Source organism: Saimiri boliviensis, chromosome 5, assembly GCF_048565385.1.
Source record: "Saimiri boliviensis isolate mSaiBol1 chromosome 5, mSaiBol1.pri, whole genome shotgun sequence".
Taxonomy (NCBI): Eukaryota; Metazoa; Chordata; class Mammalia; order Primates; family Cebidae; genus Saimiri; species Saimiri boliviensis.
The window spans coordinates 22,894,440-22,914,669 of NC_133453.1; the positions used below are offsets into that span (position 1 = coordinate 22,894,440).

General features: G+C 51.8%; 1 protein-coding gene and 1 non-coding gene across 3 annotated transcripts in view; both read right to left on the reverse strand.

Moving 5' to 3' along the window:
• Positions 1–20,230, reverse strand: part of PNKD (PNKD metallo-beta-lactamase domain containing) — an 81,415-nt gene that overhangs the window by 13,032 nt on the left and 48,153 nt on the right. Inside the window, exon 1 of one of the 2 annotated variants that reach the window (XM_003925540.4) lies at positions 9,980–11,824. The exons of the other annotated variant lie outside the window; for it this stretch is intronic. Within the exon in view, the coding sequence (XP_003925589.1) occupies positions 9,980–10,143 (164 nt within the window). The 5' untranslated portion in view covers positions 10,144–11,824. Of the gene's footprint in view, positions 1–9,979; positions 11,825–20,230 lie in introns of those variants that run through there. 2 annotated transcript variants of the gene reach the window in all.
• Positions 3,594–3,694, reverse strand: LOC120364499 (small nucleolar RNA U13). Its single transcript, XR_005579747.1, has one exon. It is a non-coding gene; the product is annotated as a small nucleolar RNA U13 (small nucleolar RNA).

Sequence of the window (20,230 nt, forward strand, 5' to 3'; positions counted from 1 at the left end):
GCACGCCACCACGCCCAGCCCCAAAGGACTCCCCCAGGCTCCTCCTCTATCTGCCTGCAGCGCTGGCAAGTCACAAAACCCACAGTCAGTTCCCCGCCCTCTCTTTCTGGGAAAGGTCCCCTGTGCTCGCAGTTGCATTTAGCCCTCTCCCTGGCATATGCACCAAAACAGAATCCCTCCCAATTTTAGCTTCCACCGCTCCCAACACAGCCTCACCTGTGGGAACAAGCCCTGGAAACTCACCTAGAGCCTCACAAGAGCCTCCATCCCCAGCTCTCTACCTCCAACCCAAACCGTAGACCTCTGGCAAAAATAAGTTCCTAAAGCACCACGTCTGGCTGAGGCTTGCTCCTGCTCAAAAGTCGTCGGAGGCTCCTCACCGCTTATGAACGAGCGTCCAACTCCCAGTCAGGCCTTCTGGAAACAGATCACAGGAGTCTCTGCCTCCTCCCCTCCTCTACCGCCCAATGATAATCCGGTGCTCCCAAGAGCACCAAACCCCCTACATGACTCCCACCAGCAAAATGGATAAATAAATCCTAACATACTCAGATCTTGGAAAACTACACAGTAAGGAAAACACATGTTCTAGAGCAACAGGCGTCAACATTCACAAAGCTCAAGCACTTATCGTTATGCCAAGACGCACTGCAGAGAACACAATATGACTGTATTACAAACACAAAATACAAAATTACAAATTACAAATACGAAAGCATGGCCGGGTGAGTGGCTCACGCCTGTAATCCCAGCACTTTTGGAGGCCGAGGCAGGCGGATCAACTGAGGTCAGGAGTTCGAGACCAGCCTGACCAATATGGTGAAACTCCCTCTCTACTAAAAATACAAAAACTAGCCAGGTGTGGTGTCGGTGCCTGTAGTCCAAGCAACTCAGGAGGCTGAGGCAGGAGAATCACTTGAACCCAGGAAGCAGACGTTGCAGTGAACTGAGATCACGCCAGTGCACTCGAGCCTGGGTGACAGAGCGAGACTCCCTCAAAAACAAACAAAAAAGCATGCAAAACCATCATGTATATTGTTTTTTCTTGAGACAGAGTTTTGCTCTTGTTGCCCAGGCTGGAGTGCAATGGCACGACCTTGGCTCACTGCAACCTCCACCTCTGAGGTTCAGGTGATTCTCCTGCCTCAGCCTCCCAAAGTAGCTGAGATTACAGGGACCTGCCACCATGCCCAGCTAATTTTTTTGTATTTTTAGCTGAGACGGGGGTTTCACCATGTTGGCCAGGCTGGTGTTGAACTCCTGACCTCAGGTGATCTACCTGCCTTGGCCTCCCAAATTGCTGGGATTACAGGCGTGAGCCACCGTGCCTTCTTCTCTCCCTCCTTCTTCCTAAATTTTGATTTGGCAGTTTTGGGGCCAGGAACCACCCATCATTACCACACCATAAAGAACATAATGTTTCCTAATTGGTCCTCCGGGACCCAGGTGGGAAACAGAACAATCATTCTGCAAGGTAGGGAGCGGCCAGCCTGGGCGAGTGGCAGCTGCGCTGAGGGGCCCTCCCTGTGAGGTTCCAGCTGCAGACAGGGCAGCACCCCATTGCAGGGTCGAAGTGCACCTTCCACTCCTGGCCTCAGCCAGCAGGTGACCTCTCTGGTATCTGAATGTGAGCCTCCAGCCTCAGGGGAGGCCATGTGGGACAGCTGGGGACAGTGAGCCACCACCCCCCAGACGCCCCTCCCTCTGGCACACAGTGGAAAACACACAATGAAGCTCTTCTTTTCTCCTCCATGGGGCCATTTCACCATCCTGGGCAGCCCCGAGAAAGCTGAAGGCTTTTAAGCCTCTGTCCCAACTGGGTCCAGGGCCGGCCTCAGGCCAGGGCAAATAGGAGGGAGGGTGGAGAGCAAGGAGCAACATAAAGGGGGTTCTGCCTCCAAAAGAATGACCTGGAGGCCAGGCTCAGTGGCTCATGCCTATAATCCCAGCACTTTGGGAGGCCGAGGTGGGCGGATCACTTGAGGTCAGGAGATCGAGACCATCTGGCTAACACAGTGAAACGCTGTTTCTACTAAAAATACAAAAAATTAGCCAGGCATGGTGGCATGTGCCTGTAGTCCCAGCTACTCGGGAGGCTGAGGCAGGAGCATCGCTTGAACCTAGGAGGAGGAGGTTGAAGTGAGCCGAGATCATGCCACTGCACTCCAGCCTGGGTGACAGAGCTAGACTCTGTCTGAAGAAAAAAAAAAAAAGACCTGGAAAGCCCCTATCACCAGGGTCACCTGCCTTGACTCCTCCCTTCCTATTGTGCCCCCTAAATGGCCCCCGGATCCCACAGGGCCCCAGACTCCCCTGGGACCCAGCAGGCAAGCTGAGGACTTGCTCTGGCTTCTCCCTTCATGTGCCCAGGCTCTGCAGCTCACCAGAGACAGGGCATTCCTAATGAAATGGAACTGAAAATGCCTGTCTGAGAGCGGGGGGACCTGGAAGGCCACCAGGACACAAGGTTCTACAGGACCCGGGGTCTGCTCAGAGGCCCCTCAGGAACACAGAGAGCAACTCCATGTCTTGTGCGTTCTCAAAACTGAGGAAACTGAAGAAGATGAGACAGCTAAAAAGCCCTTGAGGGTGAGGGTTTCCCGAAGCTGCCAGCATGCCCGGGGGTGGGGGAGACTTCCTCGCGCCCAGAAGAGGGACAGGGCTGCCTGCAGTCAAAACAGGAGATCACGGGGTCAGGGTCTGCCATCGCCCTGCTCATCCCTGGATGAGTTCTTCCCCAGACTTCTCAGCCCTCTCCATGGCGGAGGGGCTACTGGGAGCTCTGGCTAGGGCCAGAAGCACAGTAGGAGTGTCTCTGCCCTGGCTGGGAGGCCTTGGCTAGTTCTGTCTCTGAGTGTAATCCCAGCACAGGCCACCAAGGGCTCTGGGCTTTGTTTGCTTTTGGTTTGTTTCCTGTGTCTTTCCTCTTCTCTCCTCGCTCATCCCAGTCCCAGGCCTTCCTGATTCAGTCCTGCTCCCTGAGCTGGGCTTGAGGGTCCCGAGGGCCACCAAGGACGCAGGGTTCTACTGGAGCCAGGGTCTGCTCCGAGGCCCCTTAGTTTTTGCTTGTTTGTTTGTTCTGAGACAGAGTCTCGCTCTGTCACCCAGGCTGGAGTGCAGTGGTGCAATTTTGGCTCACTACAACCTCTGCTTGCTAGGTTAAAGTCTCAGCCTCCCGAATAGCTGGGATTACAGGGGTGCGTGACCATGCCCAGCTAATTTTCGTGTCTTTTAGTAGACATGGGGTTTCGCCATGTTGGCCAGGCTGGTCTCAAACTCTTGGCCTCAAAAGATCTGCCTGCCTTTGCCTCCCAAAGCACTAGGATTACAGGTGTGAGCCACTGCGCCCAGCCCTGAGGCCCCTTAGGAGCACAGACAGGAAGTCTGACCTGTGAACACCTAACTCCAGAACAAGCAAGAACGTGCCCAGGAAATTCGAAGTGGGAAGACAGTGCCCAGGGGCAGTCTGGAGACAGGTTCATTTGAACTGAGGAGGCTGGGCCAGCAGCCTTCACGGAGAAAAGGGCACCTGAGCCAAGCTTTCATTCATTCATTTATGCATGCATGCATTCATTCAGAAACTTTTTCTTTCACATCAAACAGATACTGGGCTGACATCATCACAAGGTTTGAGGGAGGCGCCTCTTACCTATGCATGTGAAAACCCGATCACACTTAGAAGCTACAAAAAGATCATTCAAAGGCATTTCATAAGAGACACTGAGGTTCCAGGCACTGTTCTGGAATCTGGGATATAGTCCTGAACAGTTTCTCCCCCTGTGTAGCCATATTTTGGTTAGGGGAAAAAAACAATCAACATGCAGTGTGTCCCGTGGTGATGTGAACTAGAGGGGACATAAAGCCATTGAGGGGACAGGGTGCAGAGGGTGGTGCTATTTTTACGTGGGGTAGTCAGGGCAGGGCTCTCAAGGCAAAATTTGAGAAGAGACCTGAAGGAAGTGAGGCAGCAAGCCACGTGAGAACCACAGAAGGCACTGTGGAGAGGCCACCAGCTGTAGCTGAGGCAGAGGAGCAGGCTGAGGGGTGCTAAAAGATGTGGTGGGGAGGCCGGGTGTGGTGGTACGCGCCTGTAGTCCCAGATACTTGGGAGGCTGAGGCAGAATTGTTTGAATCCGGGAGGTGGAGGTTGCACTGAGCTGCGATCACACCACAGTACTGCAGCCTGGTGACAGAATGAGACTCTGTCTCAAAAAAAAAAAAAAAGGCCGGGTGCGGTGGCTCACGCCTGTAATCCCAACACTTTGGGAGGCCGAGGTGGGTGGATCACGAGGTCAAGAGATAGAGACCATCCTGGTCAACACGGTGAAACCCTGTCTCTACTAAAAATACAAAAAATTAGCTGGGCATAGTGGCGTGTGCCTGTAATCCCAGCTACTCAGGAGGCTGAGGCAGGAGAATTGCTTGAACCCAGGAGGCAGAGGTTGCGGTGAGCCGAGATCGCGCCATTGCACTCCAGCCTGGGTAACAAGAGCGAAACTCCCTCTCAAAAAAAAAAAAAAAAAAAAAAAAAAAAAAAAAAAAAAAAAAAGATGCAATGGGGATGGGCAGGTCACACAGAGGGCCCAGAAGCCATTCTTCAAACAGACTTGGACTTCATGAGAGGTGGGAAATTTGCTGGAGGAGTTTGAGCAGAGAAGCGATCCATTCCTGATTTAAATAACAGTTTTTTGTTTGTTTTTTTTGTGATGGGAGTTTCACTCTTATCACCCAGGCTGGCGTAAATGTCACAATCTTGGCTCACTGCAACCTCTGCCTCCTGAGTTCCGCAATTCTCCTGTCTCAGCCTCCCAAGTAATTGGGATTACAGGCACCCCACCACCACACCTGGCTAATTTTTGTATTTTTTGTAGAAATGGGGTTTCAGCATGTTGGCCAGGCTGGTCTCGAACTCCTGACCTCAGGTGATCTACCCACCTCGGCCTCCCAAAGTGCTGGGATTTCAGGCATGCACCACAGCGCCCAGCCTAAATAACAATTTCATTTGGGTTGCAGTGTGGAGAATGCAGTGGGGTATAAAGACAGAAGGCAGCAGTGCATCTAGGAGGCTGGGTGACAGCTGATCTGGCTGGCCCAGGGTGGTGGCAGTGGAGGTGGGGAGAAGTGTTCAGATTCTGGGTATGTTTGAAGGTGAGCTTTGAGGATGCAACACAATTTGACAGTAGAAACGTAGGGAGGAAGGAAGGCTAGACAGGTGAGACAGAAGTGCAGGAACAGCTCAGGCCTGGGGGAGATGAAACTGGGCAGGTCTAGAGCCGGTGTGGGAGGGCTGCAAAGGCCTGGGTGAGGAGTGGGGGGCTCCATTCTTCTACAATGTGGCTTACAGAAGGAAACACTTGGTCAAAGCACCAGCCAGGCAGCAGGGGGAAGCTGTGCTGACGGGGAGGGCAGAGAGTGGCAGGGGAGCACGAGGCTGTGGTGAGTGCTCCTGCCACAGCTCTCCAAGGTCCCATAGGCCCCAGAAAGGAAAAGGACCCTGCGCCCCTCCTGCCAGGCTGTGACGTGGGTAGCCCAGCTCACTGCATCTACCTGACATTCCGGCCACTAGCAGGGGCTGGGAGGATTCACTCAAGGACCCTCCTATCAGGTTCCTGCCACTCTTGACATCAAGCTAGTGGGACTCACTGGCCCTAGATAAGGGGTTTCTTCTTGCAGAAGAAGAGCAAGCTAGGTCTGTCCCAAGGACGGTTTCGAGGGTCAAGAAAGAGCTCCTATGCCTAGGAATGAAGAGGGGGCTTGGTCAGGGAGGGAACGCTGTCACTAGGACTGGCTTTCCCCACAGGCCAGCTGCTACCCACCTCCTCGGCTCTGCAAGACACTTCCAGATGTGCTCATGTCCCATTTGCCTCCCCTCTGCAGACAGACGCTCTCCTCAACGCTCTGTTCTGCAAAACCCCCACAACTATCCCTAAGAAGGCAAAAGGGCAACTGAGGCAGGAAGCAGAAGGCACGCACCAGTGAGTCCCACACTCCTGATCTGACACCCGAGGCTTATCCTACTGCTCCTGGGGAGCTTGCCACGCCCTGCCCCCTCCTGGGTTTGTGCCCTCGTTGATATCTGTTCGCATGTGCTTTCTCCTTCCCTGGAGAACAGTGATCAGAACCTGTTCATATCTGGGACCCCACAGTCCCTACCCAGGGCAGCTACACGTTCCCTGGCTGAATGAAGGGATGTGGAGTTTCCTGCTGCGTGGTGGATAGGACAGGCTTGGAAGACAGGAGTGGAATGTAAGGAAGCTCCAGAAGGACACAGGGCCATGGATCCTCTCCCATGTCCAGGCCACAGCAGGAACACCTGCTAACATTTCTGGACCACTCCCTTTGAGCCAGGCCCAGGTGCGGTTCATTTGATCTTCACAGGAGCCCTATGAGATAGGCATCCGCACCCCCCCCCTTTTATTTTTTTGAGACGGAGTTTCGCTCTTGTTACCCAGGCTGGAGTGCAATGGCGTGATCTCGGCTCACCGCAACCTCCGTCTCCTGGGTTCAAGCAATTCTCCTGCCTCAGCCTCCCGAGTAGCTGGGACTACAGGCGTGTGCCACCATGCCCAGCTAATTTTTGTATTTTTAGTAGAGATGGGGTTTCAACATGTTGACTAGAATGGTCTCGATCTCTTGACCTCGTGATCCACCCGCCTCAGCCTCCCAAAGTGCTGGGATTGCAGGCGTGAGCCACCACGCCCGGCCTCGAAACCCCATTTTACAGATGCAAACAACCAAGGCACAGAGCAGTTATTTGTCCAAGGTCACATGGCTACTAAGCAACAAAGCTAGGACTCAAAAGCAGACTTGTTTGACCCCACATGCTATGTGCTTAGCTACTACCCACACTGTCTCCCAGGCCCCACATGTGTCTCATACCAGGTTCACCTAGGGCCCCTCCCCATTGTGCTCAGTTATCCTCATCCTAAAACGACTGTAGTTGTGGTTGAGGAAAGCCTTTTATAAAATTGCCAAATTGCCAAACACCAGGGATGTTGATTATTAATGATAACATGGCTAACAGCTCTCCTCCCCGTGAGGCTGGAGTTTCCATCATTTCCTTCCCACCCCCAACAGAATCCTCCATTTGCCATCCTCTCAGCCACACCTTCAGGTTGGTAGTGCATTCGCTTTCCCCCTCTACATCATGTCCTGTCCCATCCCGTTCCCCCTCCCTCCCCATCCTTCCTGGAGGCACCTCTAGCACCAATACCTGCCCATTTCCCCACTACAGTTTCCTGTAAATATCCCCTCTCCCTCCCAGCAGCCAGCAGTATCTTCCCCTGGGGACTGGACTGATTGTTTTGCAGACCATGAGGGGCAGGGTCTGGAATTCTGATTCCAGGCACACCCTTCTGCTCTGCAAATTTGGGGAGTGGATTCCAAGGCAACCTTGACATCCAGACACAGGAAAGCCTGTAGAAATACTGCATTTCAAAGAAGCTCTCTGATGATTCCAGTTTTGGGGATTTGGAAAATCCCAATTCCCAAGTTCCAGGCATACCCACACTCTCAAGATTCTGAGATAGTGATCCTGTCATTCTGATCTTGGATTCTAGTTCCTTATGGAAACTTCTATTTTCCACTTCCTCAGGCCATTCATATGACCTCAAACTTACTAATTCTGAAAGCTAGAAGTAGATTTAAAAATCTTTCCCCAGATAGGGCTGTAAAATTCCCAGAAATTTTGTGGGGAGAAAATGTTTTTATTAAAAATCCCGAATATGGGACAGGCGAGGTGGCTTACACCTATAATCCCAGCACTTTGGGAGTCCCAGGTGGGAGGATCACGAGGTCAGGAGTTCGAAACCAGCCTGGCCAACATAGTGAAACCCTGTCTGTACTAAAAATACAAAAATTAGCCAGACTGATGGAGGACGCCTGTGTTCCAAACTACTCGGAAGGCTGAGGCAAGACAATCGCTTGAAGCCGGGAGGCGGAGGTTGCAGTGAGCCAAGATCACTCTACCGCACTCCAGCATAGGAGACAGAGCAAGACTTCGTCTCAAAAAAAAAAAAAAATCCTAAATATGAAGGTATCTAAATATTTTTCTTTCTTTCTCTTTCTCTTTTTCTTTCATTCTTTCTTAAGACAGAGTCTAGCTCGTCTAGCTCTGTAACCCAGTCTGGAGTACAGTGGTGTGATCTCTGCTCACTGTAACCTCTGCCTACTGGGTTCAAGAGATTCTCCTGCCTCAGCCTCCCAATTACAGATATCCTCCACCACGCCCGGCTAATTTTTGTATTTTTAGTAGTGATGGGGTTTCATCACGTTAGCTAGCCTGGTCTTGAACTCCTGACCTCAGGTGATCTACCCGCCTCAGCCTCCCAAAGTGCTGGCATTACAGGCGTCAGCCACCATGCCCAGCCTAAATATTTTTATTTACTTTATTTAATTTATTTTTTATTTTATTTATTTATTTATTTATTTATTTATTTATTGAGACGGAGTTTCACTCTTGTTACCCAGGCTGGAGTGCAATGGCGCGATCTCGGCTCACCGCAACCTCCGCCTCCTGGGATCAGGCGATTCTCCTGCCTCAGCCTCCCGAGTAGTTGGGACTACAGGCACGCTCCACCATGCCCAGCTAATTTTTGTATTTTTAGTAGAGACGGGGTATCACCTTGTCGACCAGGATGGTCTCGATCTCTTGACCTCGTGATCCACCCGTCTCGGCCTCCCAAAGTGCTGGGATTACAGGCTTGAGCCACCGCGCCCGGCCGCAATTTATTTTTTAAAGAGTAGGACTGATGTAGCCAGCCTAAATATTTTTCATTCTCATTATTTTAATGTAATGTGCAGAGCAATGGTAACTTACTTGGCGCATTCTCTAAACTGTGACCAAGGTTTAGGATATTAGAGACGTCAATGCCCCAAAAGGCACAAACACAAGGTCTCTACCCCACCCTCCAGCACCATGTTTTTCTAGTGTTCCAGCTCACGGAAGCCTTTATACCTCCATTTCTTAGGCTGAGAGTGAGTGGATTCCTGGGCCTGAAGCTTCTGGGCTCGTGAGGTGGTCTGGGGAGGAGACGGTGAATTGCACAATGTCTGCTCGGAAGCTTGGGAAATTCCCAGGCTTAGGCTCTCCCCACAACCTGGCCTGTGGCCAGGCTTCTCAAAATTCCCATCCCCAGCATCACTGTCCCTAAACTGGGGCTTGAGGTCCTGACCCATGGCCCGTCTAGTAGTAGGAAGGGGACAGGGGCCCTCGGAGGCTTGTCTTCTTCCCTACCTCTCAGCATCTCTGGGGCTGAACAGTGCTTGCTAGTTACCACCTTCCCCTGGGGCCAGGAAGGAAGGGGTAGAGGGAGGCAGGAGGGCAGAGTGAGCTGGGGAGGGTCGATGCAGACAAATCACTGGAAAACCAGGCAGAGTCAGTTGCGTCAGATTTCACAGCGTGGGGCTTCCACATGGGCCAGGCTGGGGTTAGAAGGAAACAGGCAGGCTGGAATCCAACATGCTTGGGACTCTTGCTTGGGACAGAAGAACCTAACTCGACTGGTAAGGAGTTGGGTGCTGGGGAGTGGGACAGGGACGTACGGAAGGAGTTGGCGGTTTCAAACGTCAGACTGCAGGCGGTGGGAGGCAGTCCTCTCCGGCATTTGCCATCGGAGCCCGAGCACCTGCTGACCTCATCCCTGGACAGGGTCAGTCTTCCCAGCCCTGGCTCCTGCACTACCCGCCGTCCAGCCTCCTAGTCTCCAGCCCCTTCTGTAGTACTTTTCTCCAGATGCCCTCTCACGTCCCCTTCCGTGGCCAACCTGGCCAGCCTCTCCTATCCTCCTTCCCCAGCTTATCCCAATTCTCCAGCTCCCCAACTCTGTGGCCTCTTCAGCCCCTCCTCGATCCCTGTTCCCTGAGACAGAGCCCAGTCCCAACCGCCACGCCCACCCCTAGCCCGGGCTCCCGCCTCCCAGGCCCCTTTCCCAGCGCGCCCGCCTCCCGAGCCCGCACGCTTCGGAGCCCGGGCACTAACCCGATTCGGAAGAGTAGCCGCTGGCTGTGCGCCATGAGCAGGCCGCGGAGGCCCGGCCGCGCTCGGCAACCGCGAGGTCTCACGAGCAGGACGAGGACAAGGACGAGGAGCAGCCAGCTGCCGGCGACCCACTGCCACAGCGCGGGCCAGCCCTGCCAAGCCATGCCGGGGGCAGGCGCGCACCAGCGGGGCGGGGCTGGACGTTGCTAGGCAACGGCCTGGCGCCAGCACCCCCTCGGGGAACCTGACGGTAGGCTGGGGGCGCGGGGGCGTTGTGGCCCCGCCCCGCCCATTGACCTATTCTTCGGGCCCGCCCCCTCGCCACCCCATGCCGGGCAAGCACCCTGAAGACCCTCCAGCTTTGGGGGACGGCCTTGCCCCGCCCCCGGCTGGCGGCCAGGAGGCGGGGCCACAGCCGGCCGCGAGCCTGCGCCGATCGGGGTCGACAGTCGCCCGAGCCCTGGGAGGGGGCTGGAGCTCGCAGCCTGCCCCTCCCGCTTCCCTGTCCAGAGCGCTGCTATACTTTCTCAGCTGGCAGGAACTTGAGAGATCATCTGGGTCAGCTGCCAGTCATGGATTCATTCATTCGCCGAATGACTTTTCTAGCTCCTCCTATGTACTCGGCGCTCTGCCAGGCTGCGAGGAGGCTGCAAGGGTCAAAGGCACACCGTCCTCATTCCTAGAGCCCACAGCTCGGAATCTAGTAGGGAGACGAACCAAATAAGCAAGCAAACAAAATTATATCTGTTTACGCACACACATACAGATGCGCGTGATGACAAATTGTGGCAGGAAGTCAAGGAGGGGGCAAATGACACGGAGCACAGAGAGGGCCAGCTTAGGTGGGGGAGGATAGGAAGAGGCCACACAAGCTCTGGGGGAGCGACTTGGCCTAGGTTATGCAGCCATAGGTGGCACATAGGAGCCTAGGGCTGGGCATCCCCACTCCCAAGCCCAGGGCGCTTTCCACATCACTGTCCCCAGCCCCCTCACTGCTGGCCTCCTGACGGAGCTAGAAGTTGTTAAGGTCCCTGGAATGGAAGTAGGAGTAGGGCAGGCGTGGTGGTGGTGAAACCTACAAATTTAGGCACAGGGGCCGGGACTGGGCTGATTTTGGCTCCAGCTCTAGCTCTGGCCCAGGACAGGAAGGTAAGTAAATGTTCTAAAGAGTGAGTCAAGCTCGGCCTGGCGCAGTGGCTCACCCCTGTAATCCCACCACTTTGGGAGGCTGAGGCAGGTGGATCACCTGAGGTCACGAGTTCGAGACCAGCCTGACCAACATAATGAAGCCCCATCTTTACTAAAAATACAAAAATTAGACTGGCATGGTGGGGGGCACCTGTAATCCCAGCTACTTAGGAGGTTGAGGCAGGAGAATCACTTGAACCCGGGAGGCAGAGGTTGCAGTGAGCCAAGATCATGCCACTGCATTCCAGCCCAAGACTCCATCTCAGAAAAAAAAAAAAAGTCAAGCTCACCTCTACTGCTGCTGGGAGGTGCTGGGAGGGAGATGGATGAGGGATATGTTAAGTTATCTTCAAACTGAATTGTAATTCCAACACCTGAATCTGGGTTGAATCCAGAAAACCCAAGCAGACATGGAATCTCTCCTATGTGGGTACATCTTTTTTTTTTTTTTTTTTTTTTTTTTTTTTTTTTTTTTTTGAGACGGAGTTTCGCTCTTGTTACCCAGGCTGGAGTGCAATGGCGCGATCTCGGCTCACCGCAACCTCCGCCTCCTGGGTTCAGGCAATTCTCCGGCCTCAGCCTCCTAAGTAGCTGGGATTATAGGCACGCGCCACCATGCCTAGCTAATTTTTTGTATTTTTAGTAGAGACGGGGTTTCACCATGTTGACCAGGATGGTCTCGATCTCTCGACCTTGTGATCCACCCGCCTCGGCCTCCCAAAGTGCTGGGATTACAGGCTTGAGCCACCGCGCCCGGCATGTGGGTACATCTTAAGGGACAGAGCCTCTGACCTGCTCCCTCCCTGTCTCCTCGCCTGTATTTAGGCTTCTTCTCAGCGCCTGGGGTATAAAGGGGTGGAGTCACAGAGGAGGCAGAGGAGTGAGGAAACTGATAAGCCAATTTGCAGATGACCGTTGTAGGATGCAGGAGTTTGTGTTTTTAAGTCTGTGTCTATACATGCAAAGTGAAGGATCATGGGGCATCAGCAAAAGTCATTGTGTAAACACCTTTCTGCAGGTAAGGCTGTGCCAGGCATTCTAGTGAGAAAGTAAAATGCAGTCCTGTAATCTGAAATAGGAAATGCATGCTCAAGCATGAACTTGCAGGGAACACAGAGATGACCGAATTCTAAATCTCAAGGCACACAATTAACAAGATGATAGATGATAAATCCGAGATACATTTGATGAAATATATGCAGTCATCCACGGCCTTGTTTATAAAAAAAAAAAAAAGAAAAGAAAGAGAAAGAAAGAAATATATGGAGTCAAGGCAGGACTGGGATGAGGAGTGAGGGTGTATGTTTTAGGGGACTCATGCAGGCCCAGGGAGCCGTAACTCCCACCCCTAGACTGTTCTGGAAAACTTCCAGTGTCTGCTACAAGTCAGCTTTAGTTTCATCTCCTCTACCATGATAATCTTCTATCCCAGGCTGGGCTCGGTGGCTCACACCTACAGTCGCAGCACTTTGGGAGGCCGAGGCGGGTGGATCACCTGAATTTGGGAGTTCAAGACCAGCCTGACCAACGTGGAGAAACCCTGTCTCTACTAAAATGACAAAAAATTTGCCAGGCATGGTGGCGCATGCCTATAATCCCAGCTACTTGGGAGGCTGAGGCAGGAGAATTGCTTGAACCCAGGAGGCAGAAGTTGCGGTGAGCTGAGATTGCACTCCAGCCTGGGCAACAAGAGCAAACAAAACACTGTCTAAAAAAAAAAAAAAAGTCCGGGTGCTGTGGCTCACGCCTGTAATCCAAACACTTTCGAGGCCAAGGCGGGTGGATCACCTGAGGTTGGGAGTTCAAGACCAGCCTGACCAACATGGTGAAACCCCGTCTTTAAAAAAAAAAAAAAAAAGCCGGGCGCGGTGGCTCAAGCCTGTAATCCCAGCACTTTGGGAGGCCGAGGCGGGTGGATCACGAGGTCGAGAGATCGAGACCATCCTGGTCAACATGGTGAAACCCCGTCTCTCCTAAAAATACAAAAAATTAGCTGGGCATGGTGGTGCGTGCCTGTAATCCCAGCTACTCAGGAGGCTGAGGCAGGAGAATTGCCTGAGCCCAGGAGGCGGAGGTTGCGGTGAGCCGAGATCGCGCCATTGCACTCCAGCCTGGGTAACAAGAGCGAAACTCCGTCTCAAAAAAAAAAAAAAAAAAAAAAAAAAAAAAAAAATTATCTATCTATCCTATCCAGGCTGATGCCTTATTATTAATCCTCATCTGCACTTTATACCCTAGAATACCTAACTACTTGTAGTTACCTAAACCTACCATATGGTTTCACACCCCCATGCCTTTGCACCTGCTGTGACTTCTTCGTGGAGTGCCATTTATCCTTTGTTCCCCAAAGACTCAGATTGGGTGTGGTCTCTCCAAGAAAGTGCTTCTTCAACCCTCCAAGCGCCTGCATGGGCTTAAGTATATCCTCTTTTGTGCCAACTCTGGGTCTTCTTCATACTTTTTTTTAAAAATAGAGACACAGGGTCTCACTCTGTCATCCAGACTGGAGTGCAGTGGCACCATCATAGCTCACTGCAGCCTCAGATTCCTGGGCTCAAGCAATCCTCCCGCTTCAGCCTCCTTGGTAGTTGGGACTCCAGGTATGAGCCACAGGACCTGGCCTGTATATTCTCAAATAGCTAGAAGAGCAGACTTTGAATGTTCCCAGCACAAAGAAATGATCAATGTTGGCTGGGTGCAATGGCTGACGCCTGTAATCGCAGCACTTTTGGAGGCTGAAGCAGGTGGAGGTCAGGAGTTCAAGACTAGCCTCGCCAACATGGTGAAACCCCATCTCTACTAAAGATATAAAAAATTATATCTTTATAATTGTTTATATCTTTAGTAGATATAAAATATCTACTAAAGCGGGGCGCGGTGGCTCACGCCTGTAATCCCAGCACTTTGGGAGGCCGAGGTGAGTGGATCACGACGTCAAGAGATCGAGACCATTCTGGTCAACATGATGAAACCCCATCTCTACTAAAAATACAAAAAATTAGCTGGTCATGGTGGTGCGTGCCTGTAATCCCAGCTACTCAGGAGGCTGAGGCAGGAGAATTGCCTGAACCCAGGAGGTGGAGGTTGTGGTGAGCCGAGATCGCGCCATTGCACTCCAGCCTGGGTAACAAGAGCGAAACTCCATTTCAAAAAAAAAAGATATAAAAAATTATCCAGGATATAAAAAATTAGCCAGGCATGGTGGTGGATGCCTGTAATTCCAGCCACTCGGGAGGCTGAGACAGGAGAATCGCTTGAACCCAGGAGGAGGAAGTTGCGGTGAACTGAGACGGCACCACTGCACATCAGCCTGGGCAACAGGGCGAGAAAATAAAAAAAGAAAAAGAAAAAGAAATGATCCCCAGCACTTGGGAAGCCGAGGCGGACTGATCACAACGTCAAGAGATCAAGACCGTCCTGGTCAACATGATCAAACCCCATCTCTACTAAAAATACAAAAATTAGCTGGGCATGATGGTACGCACCCGTAATCCCAGCTACTGAGGAGGCTGAGGCAGGAGAATCGCTTGAACCCAGGAGGTGGAGGTTGCAGTGAGCTGAGATCACGCCACTGCACTCCAGCCTGGCAACAGAGTGAGACTCTGTCTCAAAAATAAATAAATAAATAAATGATCAATGTTTGAGGTGATGGATATGCTAATTACCTTGATTTGCTCATTACACATTATACACATGTATCAAAATATCACACTGTGCCCCATAAACATGTACAATTATTATGTGTCAACTATAAACAGTAATAAGAGCAAAAAAGAATAGGGCCAAGGATTTGATTTATTCATCTTCAGCTCTCCAGTGTCTGGCATGATGCCAGGTACATTTTCTTTTTTTTTTTTTTTTTGAGACGGAGTTTTGCTCTTGTTACCCAGGCTGGAGTGCAATGGCTCGATCTCGGCTCACTGCAACCTCCGCCTCCTGGGTTCAGGCAATTCTCCTGCCTCAGCCTCCTGAGTAGCTGGGATTACAGGCACGTGCCACCATGCCCAGCTAATTTTTTGTATTTTTAGTTGAGACAGGGTTTCACTATGTTGACCGGGATGGTCTCGATCTCTTGACCTCGTGATCCACCCGCCTCGGCCTCCCAAAGTGCTGGGATTACAGGCTTGAGCCACCGCGCCCGGCTGCCAGGTACATATTAAATACAAATGTTCTTTGAAATGTCAAACTCCTAACCATATCCCACAAGGCCTCTGCTTGATAGGGCCCCGCCTGCCTCTTCAACCTCCTCAGATGCCTTTCCCTTGTGGGATATGGTTAGGAGTTTGACCTGGAACTAGCCACACTTCCTCAGATGTGCCACGCTCCTTCCCACCTCAAGGCCTTTGCCCTCGCTCCCTCCCCTCAGAACACTCCTTCCCCAGTTCTCTGAATTGGAGGCAGCTTCTGAGCTGTTGGGTCTCAGCTTAAACACCAACCCCCTGTGTGGAAATAACCTGTATCTTGAGCTGAGCGCTGGCTATATAGCATATACTAGTGGCTCTCAACAGAGGGAACTTTTTTTTTTTTTTTTTTTTGAGATGGAGTTTTGCTCTTGTTGCCCAGGCTGGAGTGCAATGGTGCGATCTTGGCTCACTGAAACCTCCGCCTTTCAGGTTCAAGCAATTCTCCTGCCTCAGCCTCCCAAGTAGCTGGGATTACAGGCATGTGCCACCATGCCTAGCTAATTTTTTTTTTTTTGAGATGGAGTTTCGCTCTTGTTACCCAGGGTGGAGTACAATGGTGCGATCTTGGCTCACTGCAACCTCCGCCTCTTGGGTTCAGGCAATTCTCCTGCCTCAGCCTCCTGAGTAGCTGGGATCACAGGCATGTGCCTCCATGCCCAGCTAAGTTTTTGTGTTTTTAGTAGAGACGGGGTTTCACCATTTTGACCAGAATGGTCTCGATCTCTTGACCTCGTGAGCCACCCGCCTCGGCCTCCCAAAGTGCTGGGATTACAGGCTTGAGCCACCGCGCCCGGCAATTTTGTATTTTTAATAGAGATGGGGTTTCTCCATGTTGGCCTGGCTGGTCTTGAACTCCCGACCTCAGGTGATCCACCCTCCTTGGCCTCCCAAAATGCTGGGATTACAGGCATGAGCCACCACACCCAGCCAACAGGGATAATTTTGCCTCCCAGGAGATATGTGGCAATGTCTGGAGACATTTTTTTTTTTTTTTTTTTTTGAGACGGAGTTTTCGCTCTTGTTACCCAGGCTGGAGTGCAATGGCGCGGTCTCGGCTCACCGCAACCTCCGCCTCCTGGGCTCAGGCAATTCTCCTGCCTCAGCCTCCTGAGTAGCTGGGATTACAGGCACGTGCCACCACGCCCAGCTAGTTTTTTGTATTTTTAGTAGAGACGGGGTTTCACCATGTTGACCAGGATGGTCTCGATCTCTCGACCTCGTGATCCACCCTCCTTGGCCTCCCAAAATGCTGGGATTACAGGCATGAGCCACCACACCCAGCCAACAGGGATAATTTTGCCTCCCAGGAGATATGTGGCAATGTCTGGAGACATTTTTGATGGTCACAACTGGGTGGGGAGGGGTGTTACTGTCATCTAGCGGGTAGAGACCAGATATGCTGCTAAACAGCCTATAATATACAAAACAGGGTCGGACGACGGCTCATGCCTGTAATCCTAGCACTTTGGGAGGCCGAGCCAGGTGGATCACAAGGTCAGGAGTTTGAGACCAGCCTGACCAACATGGCGAAACCCTGTCTCTACTAAAAATACAAAAACTAGCCAGGCATGATAACGAGCACCTGTAATCCCAGCTACTCAGGAGGCTGAGGCAGGAGAATTGCCTGAACCTGGGAGGAGGTGGAGGTTGGAGCCAAGATCTCACCACTGCACTCCAGCCTGGGTGATAGAAAGAGACTCTGTCTCAAAAAAAAAAAAAAAAAAAACAGTCCCCATGACAAATAGCCCCAATGTCTGCAGTACAGAGATTAAGAAACTCTGACATATGCAAATTGAAAAACTCACCAAGTTGTATATTAAAGATTTATGCATGGCCAGGTGCCTTGGGTCACACCTGTAATTCTAACACTTTAGGAGGCTGAGGTGGGCGGATCACAAGGTCAGGAGTTTGAGATCAGCCTGGCCAACACAGTGAAACCCCATCTCTACTAAAAATGCCAAAATTAGCCAAGTGTGGTGGTACACGCCTGTTGTCCCAGTTACTAGGGAGGCTGAGGCAGAAGAATCGCTTGAACTCTGGAGGCGGAGGTTGCAGTGAGCCAAGACTGCACTACTGTACTCCAGTCTGGGCAACAGACTGAGATTCCGTCTCAAAAAAAAAAAAAAAAATTTGTGCACTTTACCATATGTAAGTTATACATCAAATTAAAGGAAAAAATGTTACCCCCCGTGAGGCCTTTCCTCGCAACCTCCTCACTCTCGACTACATTAGTGATATTACTCTGCTTATCTCCTTCACTTTCACAGCATTTTTCATGATCTGATGTTATTTTGTGGATCTTTTCTGCCACTCCCACTGGAATGTTAGCCCCATTAAGTCAGGGAGGGACCCGTGCTGGTGCCACTGTATTCCCAGTGGTGTGAATGATATCTGGCCCCAAGCGAGTGATCAGCTGAATATCTGCTGAATGATGAGTGAGTGATAGAAACAAAGAATGGATGAATGACAATTTATGTTTTGCCACCAAGCACTGTGCCTGTCAGGAGACCGGAGCCCTCTCCTTCTGACTAGTGGGCTCATTGCCCGCAGGAGAGCGGTACAGAAGCCAAACCCCACTCAGAAGGGTGGATCATGTAAAGGAGTCAGGACAAGCCTGGTGGTGGCAGGTGCTTGGTAATATAAGAGGAAGCTGCAGGAGCGCCACAGCTAAGGAACCCATGTAGTCCAGGGCTTTGGCTGTGACTCCGCCCCTGAGCAGCTTCAAGGCTGAAATTTGCCTCTGCCACTCTCTTAGAAGAGACACCTTCATAACCTGAGTCGGGTGCCTGGAAGTCACGCAGGTCTGGCCTGTGATGTGGGTTCCTGGGTGGAGGGTGGGGGTTCTTGAGTCTCCTTGTTCTACCTGTCATCCCATGCTGCCTGTCCCTGGTGTCTGAATCTTGCCTTCCCTACTGGCCTGGGACGTTCCCTTAGAATGGAGAGCCTGCCTTCATCTTTGCACCGTGGCTCAAGCTTGGTGACTGGTGCTTGGCTGGCATTCAGGAAATCACTGGTGATGATGAAGATGATGATGGTGACGACGACGTCGGTGATGGTGACGAAACAATCATGAAGGAGCTGAGATGGTTGGAGCTGTTTAAAATGTTAGAGAAAAGAGACATCTTGTTGGACCCGGGTGGAAAAATTAGTGCAATTTAGAAAAGTGAAGCCAACACAGAAGTGTTGACTGGGATAATCTGGCCTCTGCCTAGCCCATCCCATCCCCTCATCTGTTGCCTCCAACCAAAGCTCACTTTTCCTCGTGGACCATTTTCTCATGGGCTCCCCTCTGAGCCAATGTGCTGCACCCTGTGGAACCCTGGTTTGGTCGGAAACAAATCCTCCCCCAAAGTCCCCTGCCTTTTCACAGGGCTCCCACCCTGTCTGGACCGAGTATGATCCCTGCCTTCCATTCCCTCCCTTCTCTCTCGCTGCCCTGTCTTCTGCAGTAGAAACCTTCAGCCTCCTCCATTGTCTCTGGGTTGGAAAGGGATGCACTAGTTCTAGTTCAGGTCAAGGCCATTGCATTTTCTGACTCACGGACAAACTTCTTTCTACACCTCCTCATCAGTCCCATCCACTGATCCAGCTCAGATTCTCTAGGAGTTCACCAGCTGGTTTTGGTGCTCAAGCTTCCCATTGTCACAACTGGGAGAGGGAAGTATTTTTATTTTTGAGATGAAGTCTTGCTCTGTCACCAGTCTGGAGTGCAGTGGCGCTAACTCGGCTCACTGCAACCTCTGCTTCCTGGGTTCAAGCAATTACCCTGCCTCAGCCTCCCCAGTAGTTGGGACTACAGGCGCACGCCACCACGCCCAGCTAATTTTTTGTATTTTAGTAGAGACAGGGTTTCACCATGTTGGGCAGGATTGTCTCGATCTCCCGACCTCGTGATCTGCCTGCCTCGGCCTCTCAAAGTGCTGGGATTACAGGCTTGAGCCACTGGCCCCGGCCCTGGACTTCAATTTCAATGCCTTCAGCATAATTCAGCAGCTTGCTCACCTGGTTACACCCTGGATTCACCGGGAACTTCTCTGCCTCTGAAAACCTAAATTCTAGTGTCCTTTTCCCTGATCCCCTCCCATCCCCAGTACACATGGCCCTTCCAGTTCCAGCTCCTCAGGCAGTTTGTTTTCTTCCAGCCCTTCAGGCTCTCTTGTGCTCGTATTTGAATTTAGGTTCAATGCCTTGAACAACTTACCACCTGCCAGCTTCCTGAACTGCGACCCCCTTGTCTCCCCAACCTTCGCCTACTAACCTTCAGACCTGCCTGAACCAACCTGACAGTCTCCTACCTCATGGACAGGGCTGAAGAAAACTTCTGTGTAACACTGGGCGTGGTGGCTCACACCTGTAATCCCAGCACTTTGGGAGGCTGAGGCAGGTGGATCACCTGAGGTCAGGAGTTTGAGACCAGCCTGGCCAATATAGTGAAACCTCATCTGTACTAAAAATATAAAAATTGGGCCGGGCGCGGTGGCTCAAGCCTGTAATCCCAGCACTTTGGGAGGCCGAGGCGGGTGGATCACGAGGTCAAGAGATCGAGACCATCCTGGTCAACATGGTGAAACCCCGTCTCTACTAAAAATACCAAAAAAATTAGCTGGGTATGGTGGCACGTGCCTGTAATCCCAGCTACTCAGGAGGCTGAGGCAGGAGAACTGCCTGAATCCAGGAGGCGGAGGTTGCGGTGAGCCGAGATCGCGCCATTGCACTCCAGCCTGGGTAACAAGAGCGAAACTCTGTCTCAAAAATAAAATAAAATAAAAATTAGCAGGGCATGGTGGCAGGTGACTGTAATCCCAGCTACTCAAGAGGCTGAGGCAGGAGAATCGCTTGAACCCGGGAGGTGGAGGTTGCAGTGAGCTGAGATAGCACC